At 50.5% G+C, this 17,966-nt stretch overlaps 3 protein-coding genes across 3 annotated transcripts in view; all 3 read left to right on the top strand.

The window, feature by feature from the left end:
• Nucleotides 1-4,702: 4,702 nt before the first annotated feature.
• Nucleotides 4,703-8,411, top strand: Hoxa6 (homeobox A6). The gene is made up of 2 exons (XM_036182103.1): nt 4,703-5,186; nt 6,661-8,411. The coding sequence occupies exons 1-2, from the start codon at nt 4,745-4,747 to the stop codon at nt 6,918-6,920; spliced, it is 702 nt and encodes a 233-aa protein (XP_036037996.1). The 5' UTR covers nt 4,703-4,744; the 3' UTR covers nt 6,921-8,411.
• Nucleotides 8,412-8,585: 174 nt separating this feature from the next.
• On the top strand, nt 8,586-11,539 carry Hoxa5 (homeobox A5). Its single transcript, XM_036182102.1, has 2 exons — nt 8,586-9,480; nt 10,441-11,539. The coding sequence occupies exons 1-2, from the start codon at nt 8,586-8,588 to the stop codon at nt 10,689-10,691; spliced, it is 1,146 nt and encodes a 381-aa protein (XP_036037995.1). The 3' UTR covers nt 10,692-11,539.
• A 777-nt stretch (nt 11,540-12,316) lies between these two features.
• Nucleotides 12,317-17,966, top strand: part of Hoxa3 (homeobox A3) — a 31,958-nt gene continuing 26,308 nt past the window's right edge. The window contains exon 1 of the mRNA XM_036181566.1: nt 12,317-12,472. The gene's annotated coding sequence lies outside the window, so the exon portion shown is untranslated. The remainder of the gene's footprint in view (nt 12,473-17,966) is intronic.

Here is a 17,966-nt window from a genome sequence, read left to right as displayed (position 1 = left end):
CATGTGGATAGGAACCGTGAACATGAACTTTTTTATAATTTCCCTTGCGAGAATAGAGCCGCATTCTTTTGCTCCGCTCCATCCTGCGTGCTTCGGAGCTCTGCCTTCCCAGCCTGCTTGGGCTGCGCTTTGTCCCGCGATGGCGAGCGAGGGGAAGCCACTGCCAGGCCCAGGCCGGCCGCTGGCGCTGGAGGTGGGGCGAGTCCAGTTCCTGGAGCAGCCGCCGCCGCTTTGCAACTCACAACCTGGCTAATTTCCTGCGTCCTCTGGCACCAGGAAGGAGGACAATTCGTCTCCTGGGCTGCCGAAGCGACAGCTGTCAGGGAGGCAGGAGCTTCTGGGAGCCTCGGTCTGAAGGTGAGACATGCGGAAAGGAGACAGGGCAAAGGTGGGTGAGGTGCCACCGTGGTGGGAGAGGGCACCCAGAACGACTTCGAAAAAGGGCATTTCTCACCCTCATCGGTACTGTCTGTCCCTTCCCACCCAGCCCCAATACACAGGGCAGCCCAAACACGTCACTCATTCTCACCCACTACCGCTACCACCTACATCACTCCCTCTCCTCCCTCAAGGCAGATCAGCCTTCCTTCTGTGGCACAGTGCCCTTCCCCAGTGACCCCGGGAAGCCCAAAGGGAAGTCATCTGGCATTCTCCTGTTCCCTATCAGCCTCTGGGGTTTGGGATTATTTCATTCATGACCCAGTGGATTCAACGGACTCCCCCAATAAGCAGAGATATTTCCCGACCTGGGAATGTGGGCAGAGAGAAGAGCAAAGCGAGGTAGCCCACGGGTGTTTTGTTAGCTTCAGCACACTGTTCTCTCCTGTGGGGCTAGTCTCGGAGAGAAGGGAGGATGGGGTAAACAAGCAAACACAAAAGCAAAACTTACTAATTCAGAGTTCTCCGATGACTGCTCGGTTTTCCGACCAGAGTGATGTCTGGAGCCCTGGGAAAGGGGCGAGGTGCATGTGTGGAATTCTGTGTTGGAGGAGAGAATCGAATTAATTGGGTGCTACTGGAGGATGTTTCGGTGCAGAGGACCGTCGTGTTGGCGCGTGTGGAAGGACCATATCTAAGATTTCTGAAGGAATGTTGCAAAACGGAGTCTGAGGAATAACAGGGTGGCAGCCCCAACCCACCTAAGGACAGTGATAGGCTGGTGTCCACGGTCCCCTACCTCCCGAGCCACCAGGGAGAGGACTACAGCTAGCCGCGAGGCGGCACTGAGTGTGGCTGGCCTGGCTGTAGCTTTGCATTGCGCGGTGGCACCAGCCGTGGTGGCTGAGCCTGAAAGCGCAGCTGACCAGGTCAGATTTGCACACACACACACACACACACACACACCCCAAGAGACAGAGCCACTCGAGAATCAGTCGCCAGGTTCTGGGCTAGAGTTCTTTTTGTGTGTTTGGTTTTGGTTGTTATTGTTGTTGTCGTTTTCCTATCTCAAGAGAGTGTCTCGGCATAGATCAGACAATTGAGATGGACACGTTGATGTTTGGCATGTTGGCTGGACAACGCCGTGGGTGCGCCCCGGGCAGGGGCAGATAAAACGCCGCTTTTGCCTCCCAGGGCCGCTGGCTGCCTGACTGTGGCTGCCTCGGGCGGATTATTTATTGCGACCGTGCTGGGAGCTCGCTGCTGCCACGCTGTGGCCGTCCCCGGGACCGGCGCCAGCAGCGGCCCGCCTCTTCGAGCCTGGCGCGACTGCTGTACGGGCCCCTCAGAGATTCCCCAGAAGCAGGGGAAGGGGGGCACAAAGGGGGACAAGAGGGGCAGTCTCCCAGGGTCTGTTGGGCTGTGAAACCTCCCTGCTTCGGCAACCCATGACAGAAACCTCAGCCGCCGGAATAGACTCGGGTCCTTCCCTCGCCCCCAACCCAGCACCATGGAGACTGGTTGTACAGGCCGCCTGGCCGGTCATGGCTGCTTCTGTCCAAACTACGCGTCCTAAAGGCGCCCTGGGGGCGCACGCCAGTGGCCAGTTGGGGGACGCGCGTTGGCTTTGAGATTCTGACATCGGAGAGACCAATTGTAGTTCTGAGGCCTGCTGGCCTGGCTGGCCCTGAGAATTGGCTATGGCGTGGAAGGCGGCTCTTGGAGAGGGCCTGGGACTGGCAGAGGCCACACCTGTGTGCTTTGGGTTCTGGGCTGGAGACTTGGCTGGATGGAGATGGACCTTCGGGGTCCTCCCACACACCTGCAGGCCCGGCTCCAGGCTGGCCGAAGTGGAGGGGCTCAATGGGCAGCCCGGGGCGAGGGCAAACTACCATCCTACCCCCTCTGAAGAGAAGATGAGAGGTAAGTTTTCTGTGTGGCTTTGACCTAACAGAGTCCTGGGGCGGTCACTCTCATCACCTTAGGAGAGGCTCTATTGAGGGAGAGTTCTTGTTCCCCATTCAGTGGAACAGTCAGGACTGACCCCCCACTCCATATATATATATGGAAGAATAAATAGATCGACTGTCAACTTAAATATGCACTAGCCTTGTCTTACACGTAAAGATTTCAATTTAATATTTTTTCCATCTTAATGTTTACAAAAACTGGAAATACATTTTCTGGCTCCTAGCTGAGAGATAAAATTCTCTTATTGGTTGGGACAATTAAATCTAGAATCCAGGTCAAAACAACAATAGTAGTGGTAAGCTATTAGCAGCTTCAGCCCTGTGCAGGACATGGAAGATGAAAGAGAGATGATAAATGTAAACAATTAACACCTGCAAAACGGCTGTTTTCACTTCAAACAATATTGGTTGAAATGATTGTTATCTGATTTTTTTTGTTTAAGAACCAATAACTCAAACTTATTTTCTTCAAACAGCTTTTATGAAAAAAAAACTTTTTTCTCCCAAGTTTTAATTTTTCATGTATTGCATCTTCTCTGTGAGACACGCTAAATTTTATCCTCTCCTGGATAACTCTTGGTTTTATGGGAAGAAACAACTTTCTTAGGTTGGAGAGATAAAGATTTAGGGCACAAGGTTTCTGGCACAGCCTTGCTTCAATGGGCCTTCATAGGCTCTCTGGAGGCAAGAGCTTTTCCAATTTTTCCCTTTTAGGGGGAAGAAGGCCAGGGGGAAAAACAGAAAAGCAAAGAAAAGATTAAGAATGTCGTTACCAGATTCCTACAGAATTGTCACCTCGGCCTAAAGCCTAACCTCATGAGTCCGCATGGGCCAGGGTTTTACAGATCTTATGAACAACCTTCTGAATTCCAACCAAATCTTGTAAACAGTCTCTCTGCCGCCCTCAGAATTGGGGATTTTAAAGCTGATTCAACAGCTTTTATAAGCCCTACAAACACAAATGCCATCGAACCGATATCACGGTTTACAAAATGAGACTGATCCTTGGGCCAGCAAGCCCAAGACAGGCTTTCCATGGCCAATCTGGAGGTCACCAGGCCTGGGCCGGTGGTCAAGGCAATTCAGGATCTGGAGCTGGTGACAGGATGGCAGGACTATTCTAGTTTTGGAGCTACTGCAGCAGTAGGGGTATTTTGGGGGTAGGGAGGTAGGGGACAAGTGGGTATGCCCCACGACAGTGCAATCTCCGTATTACCAGGAAACCAAGCACATTAATTATCCTGTGGGAAGCTTTGGGCCCCAGGAGCTGCGCTCCGTGCCCTGCATATGGGGGCCCTGCATCTCTCTTGCTTCTGGAATGGGACTAGGGAGAGACTGCATCTGGAATTTTATCTGTCACTGCTCTGAGCAGTCTCAGTAGCTTAGGGGAGTCCTGGGACGCTGGGTGAGGGGAATTAAATCCCCTGGATGGCTTCCTAGTCCGGGTTTCACAAACACTCTTCTGTAGGACATTTCTTGTTGAACCCATGGGGTTTTGGCCTTTCCTTTTTCCGGGCTGAAAGACAGGATGCCGTGCTGGTGTAGCTGCTCGCTTTAAGCCCACGCAGGCACGGGCCAGTGCAGGCGAGTCAAACATGGAGTGCGGTAGTGGGAAGAAGGGGCTGCAGGAAGGCCCTGCCTTTGGCCTGGGTCTGCTCAGAGAGGGAATGGTCTTTCAGCTTTGGGCAGTAAGGCCCAACCTGTAGTAAGAATGGGAGAGGATAAGGCGTTCTTGGATCCCTAAAGCACAGGGCTGAAAAGCAGAGTGAAGGCCTGGTTTCTCAAAGCCCCTTCTCCAGTTCAAGAACCCACACCCACGAATAAAGGAGCTCTAGGGGAGGGGCAGCCTAGGACCTGCCTGGGACAGAGGGCTCCCAAGCGCAAAGCCATTCTAGTCTAGTCGCCGCCCCTTCTGGCTCAGGCTTGTCAGGTTTCCTGTTTGGAGGGGAAAACCAGCAAAAGCCAAGAAGGCAAAGAGGGAAAGAGGAAAGAGCAGGCCTAGTGGGGCCTTCTCCTTGACCTGGGCACCAGTGCCTCTACTCGGCTCTGAGCTGCACCTCCCTGCCCGGGCCGTGCCCGCCGCTGGCGTTCGGGGGGTGTGTGGGGGAGAGCGGGGGGCCGGCTGGCTGTGTGCGCCCATTAATCTGCCGGGCGGGCGGGCGGCGGGCGGGCGGGCTGGGGGCTGTTTGTAACTTTGCTGCCTCGGTCGCCGCGGTCCCCGGGGAGCGGGCTCCGGCGCTCGCTCCCATTGGCCGCCGCTGCGTCAGCTGGTGCGATTTGCTGCTGTCGCTTTTGGCGTTCGGCCATCCAGAAACAAACCAGTTCGATGACTACTAATAGTTATAGCCAGATGTACTAATACACAACAAATCACAGTCCTGCAGAGGGGCGCGCAAATGAGTTCCTATTTTGTGAATCCCACTTTCCCTGGGAGCCTGCCCAGCGGCCAGGACTCCTTCTTGGGCCAGCTGCCCCTCTACCCGGCCGGCTATGACGCGCTGAGGCCCTTCCCGGCCTCTTACGGGGCGTCGAGTCTTCCGGACAAGACGTACACCTCACCTTGTTTCTACCAACAGTCCAACTCGGTCCTGGCCTGCAACCGGGCATCCTACGAGTACGGGGCCTCATGTTTCTATTCTGATAAGGACCTCAGTGGCGCCTCACCCTCGGGCAGTAGCAAGCAGAGGGGCCCCGGGGACTACCTGCACTTTTCTCCCGAGCAGCAATACAAACCTGACAGCAGCAGCGTGCAGGGCAAAGCCCTCCATGAGGAAGGCACCGACCGGAAGTACACGAGCCCTGTTTACCCCTGGATGCAGCGGATGAATTCCTGTGCGGGTAAGGCATTTCCCTGCTCCCCCACCCCAGAGAGTGTAGGGAGAAGGAAAAGCTGGCAGGCAAGGAAGGAAGGAAGGAAGGAAGGAAGGAAGGAAGGAAGGAAGGAAGGAAGGAAGGAAGGAAGGAAGGAAGGAAGGAAGGAGAGGGGGGAGAGAGACTAGGAAGAAGGAAAGGACAAAGTTTCCTTCTCTCTCTCTCTCTCTCTCTCTCTCTCTCAGAAAAATTTAAAAAAGAAAAAAACCCAAACATTCCTCAGTGGGGCAATCAGGCCCAGCCAGAGGAAAGCCTGGGCCACAGCTCCATGTAAGGTGACACTTTAGGGGAGTGTAAAAGATTCACTGCCAAGCTACACGAGACCTGTAACGGGCAACAGAGGGGAGAGGTTCAGCTGCACCCTTATGACACCCCTCAGGTTTCCAAGCAAAGGGGCCTCCAGAAGGCACCACAGACAAACCCCTTCACATTCCTCCTCACTTCCTTCTGCCCTTCGGAAGCTCAGAAGCCCAGACAGCCCAGACAGAGGTTCTCTTTTCCTCACTTGACACTTTCAGGGTATCCACCAAAGCTCTGGAGCTGTGGAGGGCCACCTCCTTAGAATATTCATAATCTCTCTCTCTCTCTCTCTCTCTCTCTCTCTCCCTCTCCCTCTCCCTCTCCCTCTCTCTCTCCCTCCCTCCTTCCCTCCCTTCCTCCCTCCCTCTCTTACCTTCCACTCAACTTCACACTTTTAGCCAACTTCTATCTCCTCCTGTGACCCTGTCTGAGCCTCTCACACCTGCCTTGGCTACCTCTGGTACCCAGACAGCCCAACACAGTCCTACATTGCCAGAACCCCACCACCTCACCTATGGGACCATCTCTCTATCCCAGGTTTTTAAAGACTCCACGGGGATCCCCATTCCCCCTTGCAGCAGGACAGAACCTACTGGGGACTCTAAAACGCACCCTCCCACTGGAGTGTGTTCAGAGGAATCACATAACATGCTAACAATATGCAAAGGATTTGAGAAGGCTGGCCATATTTAAGTTTCCAAAAACACATTGAGTTCTGGCACGAGGAGCCTCCACAGCACCTTCCACAGACACCACTGTGAGAATTCAGTTTTCCACGCTGCTCCCAGGATCCCCACTCCACCCACAGAAAATTAATAAATGCTACCCTCCCTTGACACAGTGACTCTGGGCCCTCAAATTAAGAATGCCCATGGTATTTCTTCACTTCTAATGGTTGGCTCACAAACCACATTTGCCAGAAGCAATGACTTCCCACCCCAAGCCGTTTTTTAGGTGAAAAACATCTGGCTTGGTAGGAATCCTCTTTGCCACCCAGCCGGCTTTTTGCCTTCGGTTGTGGTTGGTGTAGAATCTGGAGTGACTGTAAGGTGCTTTCCAGCTTAGGGACAGACGGCTGGCGGGAGGCACACGGGCTGGATTCCTTCGGCCTCGCTTATCCACACTGCATTTTTGCCTGCAGGTGCCGTGTATGGGAGTCACGGGCGCAGAGGCCGTCAGACCTACACACGCTACCAGACGCTGGAGCTGGAGAAGGAGTTCCACTTCAACCGCTACCTGACGCGGCGCCGCCGCATCGAGATCGCCAACGCGCTCTGCCTCACCGAGCGCCAGATCAAGATCTGGTTCCAGAATCGGCGCATGAAGTGGAAAAAGGAAAATAAACTCATCAATTCCACACAGCCCAGCGGGGAAGACTCTGAGGCCAAGGCGGGCGAGTAGACTCCAGGCAGGGACCAGGCCAGCGTCCTAACCTCTATTGGCTTTGCCCCCTGGTGCCCCTGCCTGCTCCCCAAGTTTTCTTCCAGCCTGCTCCCAGCCGGGTGCTTCCGCAGCTTAGGGAAGTCCAAAGCTTTGCAAGCGTCTGCGCATTTACTTATTACAGAAAACAAACAAAACTCACACACCCAATGTCAGCAGTGGGACAGACGCACTGTATACACACACACAGGTTCTCTCCTCAAAGCTGCCCAAGAGAGCCAGCTTGGGAGTCCCGGGGTGCACCCAGAATTGGCCCTGCTGCTGTGTTAGCGCCCCTGCGCTCCCTGAGCTACAAGACGCGAGGTTGCTGGGGGAAGAAAGAGCCCCAGGCAGGGCCGGGTTTGGTGTCTGGACTTTTCCGCCTTGGTCCTTCGCCATCAAATCTCGAAGGGCATCGCCAAATCCTCCCTGGCTATTGAAAAGAAAGAGCCTAAGAGCTGGGCCCCAGCCCTGTCTCGGCCTCTCAGGATGCCCCTAAACAAGAAGCCGGAGGAACAAAGGGGAACTCCCCTCTTCCCGACAGAACCAAGTCTTTCTGCAGGCGCATAACCGTCAGTGGGAGAGCCGCAGCTTCACCGAGGCGAGCCAACCTGGGCGCCAGTGGGCTCCCGCTGGCTCCCAGCTCCCGATTCCCACTCCCTGCCTCTTATAGCTCGGGCGCCGCATCCTAGAAGCTCTCAGGACCCAAGGAGGGGGCCCAGGACCATAGGAGCAGCAAGAGTCCAGCTTCCAAGCGTGCCAGGGACGCCTGAGATGCCAGGCCTCTAGTGGGGAGAGTCTGCTAGCTTCTCAGCTACGTTTGTGATTTACTTTCGTCTTTCGGAGCCCAGGAAAATAACTACGGAGATACTAGGCACTGCCACGAAATGGTTCCATTAGTTCCCGCAATTTCCTCCTGGAGGTCTAAGCGAGACCCCAATAGCGCTACCCACGGATCCCAGCTTCCAAGCAGCCTCAGAGGCTGCAGGGAGTCAGGTCCCACTTTCTGGGTTCACCAAGAACCCTGCTACCTAGAGCCCGGCTGGCCGGATGAACCGGACCAAGGATGAAGATATTCCAGGCTGGATAAATAAGCAAATCAGATAGCAAACTAATGACACGAAAAACATATTTATACGAGAGGAAAATCGACTCTGGTTATACGAGTGTATGGAATTTGACCTCGCCTCGGAGCAACACTACACAAAAGCTATCTTTAATAGACGCCTGTCGTTTAAGAGCGGCAGGGACACTGTCCTTCACACGCTCACAAAAACAGAGCCGTAATTGTGGCTGCTGCTGTGGGCAGGATTTATTTCTTCAATTGACTAAATGGTCTTTCCTTCCCCGAAGGTGATATCTGTGCTTCCAAAATTCACAGCTGCGGGCCGGACGGGCAGAACCGACCCCAACCTCTACACAAAAATAAGAGGGGCTACAAAGCCAGGGAAATAAAGTTGTAAATAATTCCAAGTCACCACCTCCCCCTAATCCTCTGTATCCTCGCCGGGCGTGCGATCGGCAGCTGACGGCCTCACAATTGGTACATCCTAATGGAACTGCGAGGGAAATGCAATAATTTTGCCATAATGGGCTGTAACCTCAATTCGACCCCGGCCCTTGCAGCCCGAGGTCGGAAGCGATGCGATGCGCCCTGCCTCCAGAGGGTGGCGCTCGAGTCCGACTGAACGGCGGCGGCGGGTGGCGGGCGCGCGCCCAGGGCGCGCGCACCACCCCTCTCGCCTCCACCCAACTCCCCCATTAGTGCACGAGTTTACCTCTAGAGGTCATCAGGCAGGATTTACGACTGGACAACAAAAGCACGTGATTCGAAGTCGTACCCCATATTTGGGTGCCTACGTAGGAGGGAACCGAGTACATGTCCCAGTCATTTCCATAATTCATCATAAATTGTGCAAGGGTGCTATAGACGCACAAACGACCGCGAGCCACAAATCAAGCACACATATCAAAAAACAAATGAGCTCTTATTTTGTAAACTCATTTTGCGGTCGCTATCCAAATGGCCCGGACTACCAGTTGCATAATTATGGAGATCATAGTTCCGTGAGCGAACAATTCAGGGACTCGGCGAGCATGCACTCCGGCAGGTACGGCTACGGCTACAATGGCATGGATCTCAGCGTCGGCCGTTCGGGCTCCGGCCACTTTGGCTCTGGCGAGCGTGCCCGCAGCTACGCGGCCGGGGCCAGTGCGGCGCCCGCCGAGCCCAGGTACAGCCAGCCGGCCACGTCCACGCACTCGCCTCCGCCCGACCCGCTGCCCTGCTCGGCGGTGGCCCCCTCGCCCGGCAGCGACAGCCACCACGGCGGGAAAAACTCCCTGGGCAACTCCAGCGGCGCCTCGGCCAACGCCGGCAGCACCCACATCAGCAGCAGAGAGGGGGTTGGCACAGCGTCCGCAGCCGAGGAGGACGCCCCTGCCAGCAGCGAGCAGGCGAGCGCCCAGAGCGAGCCGAGCCCGGCGCCGCCAGCTCAGCCCCAGATCTACCCCTGGATGCGCAAGCTGCACATTAGTCACGGTAAAGCCAGCCGTTTTCTGATCCACGCGTCCGTGGGGGCGCGGGTCTCGGTCACCCTCTGTTCTTTGCAGTCTCTCTCCGGGTCTCTCTCCTAGTCTCGCCTCTCTCCAGCCCGCAGAGCCTCTCCCTGCGGTTCTCCTTCCCTGCCTTCCTCTTTACTTCCTCCCCATGACTGCAGCAGCATCCTGTGTTCGCAAATACTGGGGCGGGGAATGGGGTGGCCGAGCAAGTTTAGATGTTGAAAGAGGAAGAAATTCCATCTGGAACCCTAACGCCTCGGACGGAGCGCGTTAAAGGGTCAGGCCAGCCGAGCATGGCATGGAGAGGTAGGGATGGTCGTAGGGGCCGTGAATCGGGCTTGTCAGGGTGGATAATTTATGGGAAGGGCTACGCTGGGGAAACAGCGTTACTAATTAGAGTCCCCTAAAAGGGGCTTGGGGGGGATAATCCAGGCGAGGGCAGGCGAGATTCTGAAGTTTGGGGGCAAGAGAGATAGAGAGGGGGGTAAGGACAGGGAAGGCAAAGAAAGCGGGCGCCCCAAGCGTACAGGCTGGAACAGGAGGCGGCTAGGGCGGCTGGAACTTCAACGGAGGGTGACCTGGAGGCCACTTGGGGACTCAGAAAAAGGCAATGCTTCGGTGCGTTTCTGAGCGGAGGGCAGCTTGGGAGACCAGTGCCCCTGCTTATGACAACTCGTGCAGGGCCAAAGAGCAGAATGGGGGCGAGGGAGAGCCAGGCTGTCCCTCTAGACAGGCTTCCAGCCTCAGGTGGGCCGGTCGTTCCCAGAGTCCAAATCCTGTTGTTTTTCTGTCCAGAAATGAAGAGAGAAGGAGATTCGGGAAGGGTGGGTGGGGAGCGAGGGAGGACTTGTTGAGCTTCCCCCCAGCTCAGGACCCTGGCTGACTCTTGGAACCAGGTGCTAAGGGGTTGGTGGCTAACCCGCTGACTTTTCTGTTGCAGACAACATAGGTGGCCCAGAAGGCAAACGGGCCCGGACGGCCTACACGCGCTACCAGACCCTGGAGCTGGAGAAGGAATTTCACTTCAACCGCTACCTGACCCGCCGAAGAAGGATTGAAATAGCGCATGCTCTTTGCCTCTCCGAGAGACAAATTAAAATCTGGTTCCAAAACCGGAGAATGAAGTGGAAGAAAGATAATAAGCTGAAAAGCATGAGTATGGCTGCCGCAGGAGGGGCCTTCCGCCCCTGAGTGTTTGAGTCCAAAGTACTGAGCAGTATTAGCGGGGCTCCCTGTACTGAGGTGACTTTCTGAAACTCCCCTTGTGTTCCTTCTGTGAAGAAGCCCTGTTCTCGGTGCCCTAATTCATCTTTTAATCATGAGCCTGTTTATTGCCATTATAGCGCCTGTATAAGTAGATCTGCCTCTGTTCATCTCTTTGTCCTGAATGGCTTTGTCTTGAAAAAAAAAAAAATAGATGTTTTAACTTATTTATATGAAGCAAGCTGTGTTACTTGAAGTAACTAAAACAAAACAAAAAACAAAACAAAAAAAAACAAAAAAAAAGAAAAGAGAAAAAAACACACACACACAAAAAGCCCCCCTCCAACCTCGTTTAGTGCCAATGTTGTGTGTTGCACTTGAGTTGTTTAACGTGCATGTGCGTGGAAGTGTTCCTGTCTCAATAGCTCCAAGCTGTTAAAGATATTTTTATTCAAACTACCTATATTCCTGTGTAATTAATGCTGTTGTAGAGGTGACTTGATGAGACACAACTTAACTTGTTCAACGTGTAGTGGCTAGTGACTGTGACGAAAACTGTGACTCCAAGCGGTGTGTGCCTGCGTGCCTTTGTAGGACCCTTTGCACGAACTCTGGAAGTGGCTGGTATAAGCGCAGCTTCAGTGGTGTATGTTTTTGTGAACAAAGTTACAAATATTGTCCAAGTCTGGCTGTTTAAGCAAACTGTGATCAGCTTTTTTTTTTTTTTAATTTGTATTTGTTTTTAAGGAAAAAAAATACTGACTGGAAACAAAAAAAACATAAAAATAAACTTTCTATTGTAAGTTCTCTTGGTCTGATTTGTGCCACATACAAGCGGCTCTTTCTGGTTTTCTGTCTGTCCAGCAGTGCTGGAAGCTGATGAGTCTCAGGCTACCTGGGCAGCTTGCCTGTTCATAGTGGTCTCCCACCGACACCTGGACTCACAGCCTTCCTAACTCTGAGCCATCAGAAAATTCAGGCCAGAAGAAGGTGGGGAAAGCTTTAGGAGGTTCCAAAGCATGAGTCCACCCTCTCCATCTCTGAGGAAACAAGTTAACTGACTTAGTGGGTACCAAAAAGGAGAGGAAGAGAGAAGAGAGAAAAGCCAGGTCTTTGTTAACCACACTCCGGCCCACACAGACCCTTCATTCCTAAGGCCTTCCTAGGCCTTGCTGAAGGGGATTCTCTGCCAGGATGTACACCCCAAACCCCCTGCCTGCTAACCCACCCCAGCACCCCTTCCCCACTCCTCTCACTTAACCCAGTTGGCTTCTTTTGCTACAATTAATTTGCTACAAATGGAAAGTACTTACCCCATCCTAGCTCCATTGGGAAACTCCTCAGAACCGCTAAAGCGCAACTAGAGATTTGCACATTTACCGACTGCTTACACGGATGCCGTCTTTCCTTTTAAAAGTTATAAAACAGTAAACTTTATAAGCCCCAGTTCCAGCTATATGACATTTGGGTGCCAAATGAATAGGGTTTTGTCTATGAATTAGATCGTAAAATCATCCATAGCACAGACAGATCGGCTCACTGGCTATAAAACGTCACGTGGGGCCATTAAAGTAAGTTTTATGGTTTTGGGGAGTTGACATCCAACATTATATACCACATAACATATAATCTCACTAACGCTGGACTCCATTTGACTCTTTTGCAGGCTACGTGTGCTTCTGGTCATTCAAATTGTCAATTTTAGGTCCAGAAGTGTCCAAACCACAAGTTCTCAAAACTCTCTGAAAAATGGCTCCTTCCAAGTTAAGGTAAGCTCGCCTCTTGAGTTTATTTGCACTCTGCAAAGTTCTTTGCTCTTCTTTCCCTCTGGCTCAGTAACGCTGAAGCTGTTTCTGAATTCGAAATGAGAGAACAAACTTTTCTCTCTGCCCAAATTAGCAAAGCCAGAGCCAGCTCTGTGGAGGCAGCACGGTGAACAGCGCCTGTGGCCGAGCCGCATCCCAGGCCTAACTTTAATTGCTGCACAATCGTGGATGTTAATGACTTCCGCTGCTCCCGCCGGCGTGCAAAAAAGATGATTTTTGTGTGTGTGAGAATGGGTCTGTGTGTGAAAACTTGGCAGCCCCCCCCCCCCCGCCCTCTTTCTAAGCTTGGCCAGGTCCAGGCTCTTTGGGGGTCGTGGAGCTCTGGTATGGGGGGGGGGCTGGGAGTTGAAGGGGCGCGGGCCACTGGAGTGGAGGGGCTGAAAGAAAGGCCTAGGCAGGGCTGAGGCCGACACTGGCGGGATTCCTTATGAGGCTGTGGCAATATGTCTTCGCGGGCCAGGGTCATTTGGCAGCGCTGAATTGAGGCGGCGGCCTTCGGGGCTGGGCTTCAGACTGGCTGGACAGAGTAGAAGCTGGCTGGGGCCCTGGCTGTGTGGCAGAGACCAGGCTGCTAGCACCCACAGGATGCTGGGGGCAGCGGGTCCCCACCTAGGAGGTAGGGGGTACTCAGCTTCCCTGCACCGGGCCAGGCCCTGAACCCTGTTCGCCAGTTCTTTTCATTTCGCTGGCTGGCCGTGTTCTCACCCGCCTGTGAGTCTGAAGCAATAAACTTTATGGCCGGATTTAACTTTAGTCTTTGAATCCTCAGGCTAATTGAAAGGGGTAAAAGCGCTTTCTTTTCTTCCGCCCTGCCTTTCTTCTGACTCCCTTCTTACCTTGTGCTCCATTTCTTTGTAGGAGTAAGACAACAAGACCCTCGAAGGGCAACTTAGGTGTTTCCCTCGATGACACTAAAGACAGAGAAATACACCCCTCTTCAGCACGCAGACACAGTCTCTCTTCTGAAACTGTGTCTAAAGTTTTGAGGGAAATTGAGGTGTCTTCAATGCCCAACTTAAAAGTCCCTAGAGCCATTAGGCTGTTTTTCTTGACACATCATAAAGGGTAGTTTAGGAAGAAACTGCTCCTTTGTCAGTAGGAGATTTCCTTGTCTCTTTTGTTATTTGTTCTTTCTGTTTGATCCCAGGAAATTTACATAATATATGTTTTCCAAAACAGTCTCCAAAATTACACCAATGAGTGAAGTTAGGTAAAATACAAATTTCCTGGATACAATTCCATCTGGGCTCCAGCCTCCCAAGTCCTTCAGTGGCAAAGCAAACCAAATAACTGAGGACTTTCTGTCCTGTCCTGGGGTCTTTTCAGGGTAGGTACCCACCAGAGACCCAATAAATTCCCCCCAATCCTGTTTAAGGAGCTCAGCCCAAATTTCCAACTATATTTAGAAGTGAAGTAAAAAAAAAAAAAAAATAGGGCTCTTCTTTTTCTCTGGAGCTGGGTAGTTCCTTCAAGTACTGGTTGGTAAAGGTATTTACCAAGTACTTACAGAGAAACATTTCGAAGTGTTGATTTGAAATCCTAACAAGTATTATTATGTAGATGTATGTCTCTTTCATTCAACATAAATCCACAGAAGCCCCAATTCAGAGATCCAAAGAAAGCTAAACTTAGGACATAAAAAAAAAAAAAAAAAAAATCAAAACTCTCACAAATCTCGCTTCCCCTAAACAGTGGCGAGCTGAAGAATCCTCCAAGTTATTTTGTGTGCAGTGAATATTAGTACTCCAACACTCAGGAATATGTGTCCACCTCTTAGAAAGAACTGGGGTAAACAATTTACATGGGAATGGGTTCTTACTATTTGATGTGTCTGAGAATTCTGGATTCTTTGTTTTGCTGCTCTGAGTTTGGGTTATTAGAAAATGTTGGGTTGTGGTTCTATTTTGGTTATATGTTTGGTGATTTTGCTTACATAATTTTTTGGTGGTTGAAATTAGGTGATTAAAAAAAAAAAACCCAAGGGTTGTAGAAATGCTGGTATTCTTGGGTGTACCTAGGAGAAAGAAAGCATCCACAACATCCGTTGGCCACACCCTGAGGTATGGGAATGGGTAAAAAGGCTGATGGTATCATATCCAACCAAATACATTCCTAGGGATCTTTCCCACAAATTAAAAAAAAAAAAAAATACAGGCTATGAGTGTTGTCAGCTTGCTTGTTTCTGTCTGCTTTAATCTTCACAAGGCTTAAGTAGACTTTGAGAGGGCAGGTTGAGCCACGTGGAGTTAAGTGACTGTAGGACTGCCATTGGAGGATTGTTCTCTGTCTACTGTTTGCACAGGAAGCATACTTAAGATGCTGGTTGGTTATCTGCTCATTTTGTAGATGAGTTATATCTTCTTGTGCATTCTTTTGAGTCCCTCTCTCTCTTTTTTTAAAAGAGGAACTTACTTAGAGAGAGGGAAAAAAAAAAGCAAAAAAAAAAACCTCTCCCACTGAGGGCTTTATGAAGACATCCAGCTTCAGCTGGTGGCAGAAATCTGTGTGTTCTCTTGTAAAAGGAGAAGGTGGCGGAAATGTGCAGGGCCCTGTTTGTTTCTACAAGCCAAAAAGAATATATTCCCTCGACTATGAGTATCATAGGAAGCTTCTGGTCACACTTGCTTAGGGGTTTGTTAGTGTCTCCCTGGTCTACTTTCACAACATTATGCCAAGATCCCTTTTCTCCCATGATTTCTCACTTTGCCCTGCTTCATTTGGCTCTGAGAGAGCAAGACAGAGTTTTCTCCCAGAAACAGTGGGTCTCCCTTATTGGGAGTTGGAGAATGTAACATCCCAACAACCATAGAAGAGAAAATTGACTGTTATCGAGGAAGACCACCTTTTCAGCTTGCAAGACGCCCTTACCACCTCCCCCTTCTCTGTTTGGGGTCTACCCATTGCTTGCCCATCAGAAAAAAAGGCAGAATATCTTAGGCTGCAGATCCTTGGCTTCCACAAGAGTGTAAACAGGATGCCAAGGCAAAAGTTGGGGGTTCATCCAAACAGGGAGGGGGATCCATAGCCCTGAGCTCCAGAACTGGAGGGGAAGCCCAGATTTGTTTTGTTTGGTGTTTTCTGAAAAGAATTTTGTCCCTCTACCTGACTGCTTCCTCACAAACTGGGCCTTTTCAATAATAATATTTGTTATGAAGGTTACTGGGTAATTATTGCGATTTTGTGGAGCAGCCCTTGCTGGAGGTGAAGTCTGTCATCGCCTAACAAATGGCGCCCATGCAGTTCACTGCCGGGTTAAGTAAATGCAGAGAATATAAATCTGCACACCCTAGGACCCGCCAGCAGAGCACGCTTTAGTACAAGTTCACAGTCAACCGGCCCGCCTGGGCCAGCTCTCCCAACAATTAAGGCTGCGGCTTTATTTTTAAATAAAACAAAAACCACCCCACACCCCCTTGCCAGCTCACCCTCCCCTCTCTCTTTTCTTACACTTCTGCTTCAAAAGATTCTCCTGGTCTCCCCTAAATTGTCCTCGTTTAGTGGGGTCACCAGCGATCTCAAGTTAATCTAGCTCCTAATTCCTGACTTAAAAAAAAAAAAAAAAGGAGGCGGTGGAGGAGGCTGGTTTGACAGGAAACATGGTCACAACACAAATACACAGAAATATATACTCTACCCTCTAATTCCAACAGAAAGTGTCAGAGGAAGGACTGCCTAGGATCCAGAGGCCCCTTCCCCCTGAAGAGGGGGCTCAGGCTGTGTATCTTTGTGGTTAGTGCGTTACAACTGCAGGTCAAAAAGTTGAGGGTCAAAAGTTTACATTGTGCAGCGCTCTTAGTCAGCTGCACAGACAGAGTTTGATGTCAATGTTAGAGCTGTGATCTTGACTATCAGCACAAAAGATAAAATAGCTCAGAGTGACGCGTGTATCACGGTGTGGACTCCAGGTGAACCCTAGTGGTTGAATGACCTCAATTACGGAGGAAAGGGTAGAAATTTCCTCTTTTTCGGGAGTAATACATGCTGTATTTCATATTGAATTATCACCCCCATTCTGAGGGAATTGCTGCAGGTAAATAGGCATAGATTACCAAAATACCAAAACTTTAAATCCTGGAGAACCAAGAATGGTTTGCAGGCTTGTCACAAATTAAAAATGCTTAGAACTCATCAGAGGACCACTAAAAAACCAAGTAGCGAGCTTCTAACGTTCCATTATGCCCCCTTTCTATGAAAAAAGGGAGTGATTCTGATTAGTCAGGGTGTTTTTTTTTTAATGTTGAACATTAAAAATACATATAATGATCTCTAAAGTGTGGGAGAAAAGGACAGATATCTTGCAGAGTATTCTTGGCAATTTTCAAGCATAGATTATGCACCCCTAAAACCGCAACCCCCTAAATGCAGAGGTTGTCAGAGCAGGGAGGTGAAAGCCCTGGTAAAAGGGGCAGGATTCCTAAAAAACCACCACTACCTGGAGGAAAGTGCTCAGTAGTGTTATTGTGTTCACGTGGTTGAAATTTTTTCTGTTACGTTTATTATTAAACCACCGTTGGATATAAAGACTGCGACAATCTGCAAGTGAGTAATGGCATAGAAAGCAGGAAGCTGGCTTCCTACATGCCATGGCATTGTTAAACCACCAGCTGCTGCTCTCCAGAAAACACTTCTAAAAAATAGGTGTGGACCAGGGCTAGAGGATAAACCCAGGATGAGAAAATGAACTAAGGCAGAGGGTTGGGGGACAGAAGAGAAAGGGAACAGTGTGTTCAAGAAGCAGACGGGGAAGCATGCCTCATTTGTCTGTTGCAAATGAAGTGTTAACTAATATTTTATTTTTCATACACCTAGATTAGCTGTAAGTGTCTGGGCTGGAATCCATTTTCTAGGAGACACATTTTCTTTTCCTATATGTTGACCTTCAAATGATCCAGGTGGGAAAACAACAATGAGAAAGATAAAATATTTTTCTTCTTAATTTTGGGAGTAATTTAAGGACTCAGAATGTCAACCTTGCAAGTATGTTTGAGACAATCCCTACACACTCAGGATAATTAGATTTAATGGTGCCAGGTGTATGTTCAGTGGTAAAGTAAATATTTCCCAAACGCTGCCTTCATGGAAGCAAGTAACCAGAGTATCTCCTCTACTGGGCAATGAGTACAGACTTACTCTGGCCAGAAGCTTGAAGCCAAATGGGGTTTTCCAGATGAAATGGAAGGTCACTGCTGTTACAGCAGTGAACACTTCACATCTGGTCTCTTGAAATGAAAAGAAGAGAGCTCAGCCCCCACTTGCTCACCCAGAAATTATGTCTCTTCCAGGGAACCTTTTCATTGTATTTTTGGTTAAAGCTATGTGACATACCTAAGAAACATTTTAGCATCAATACTTAAAAACACCCTTTAAGCTAGTCTAGTGACAAAATGGACCTGTGGAAGTCACTGTTTTGAGAATGCTTACCTCTTTAGAGGATTTT

The sequence above is a fragment of the Onychomys torridus genome, chromosome 3 (assembly GCF_903995425.1).
Source record: "Onychomys torridus chromosome 3, mOncTor1.1, whole genome shotgun sequence".
Lineage (NCBI taxonomy): Eukaryota > Metazoa > Chordata > Mammalia > Rodentia > Cricetidae > Onychomys > Onychomys torridus.
The sequence above is the reverse complement of the archived record's forward strand: the minus strand, read 5'-3'. Positions and strand labels throughout refer to the sequence as shown.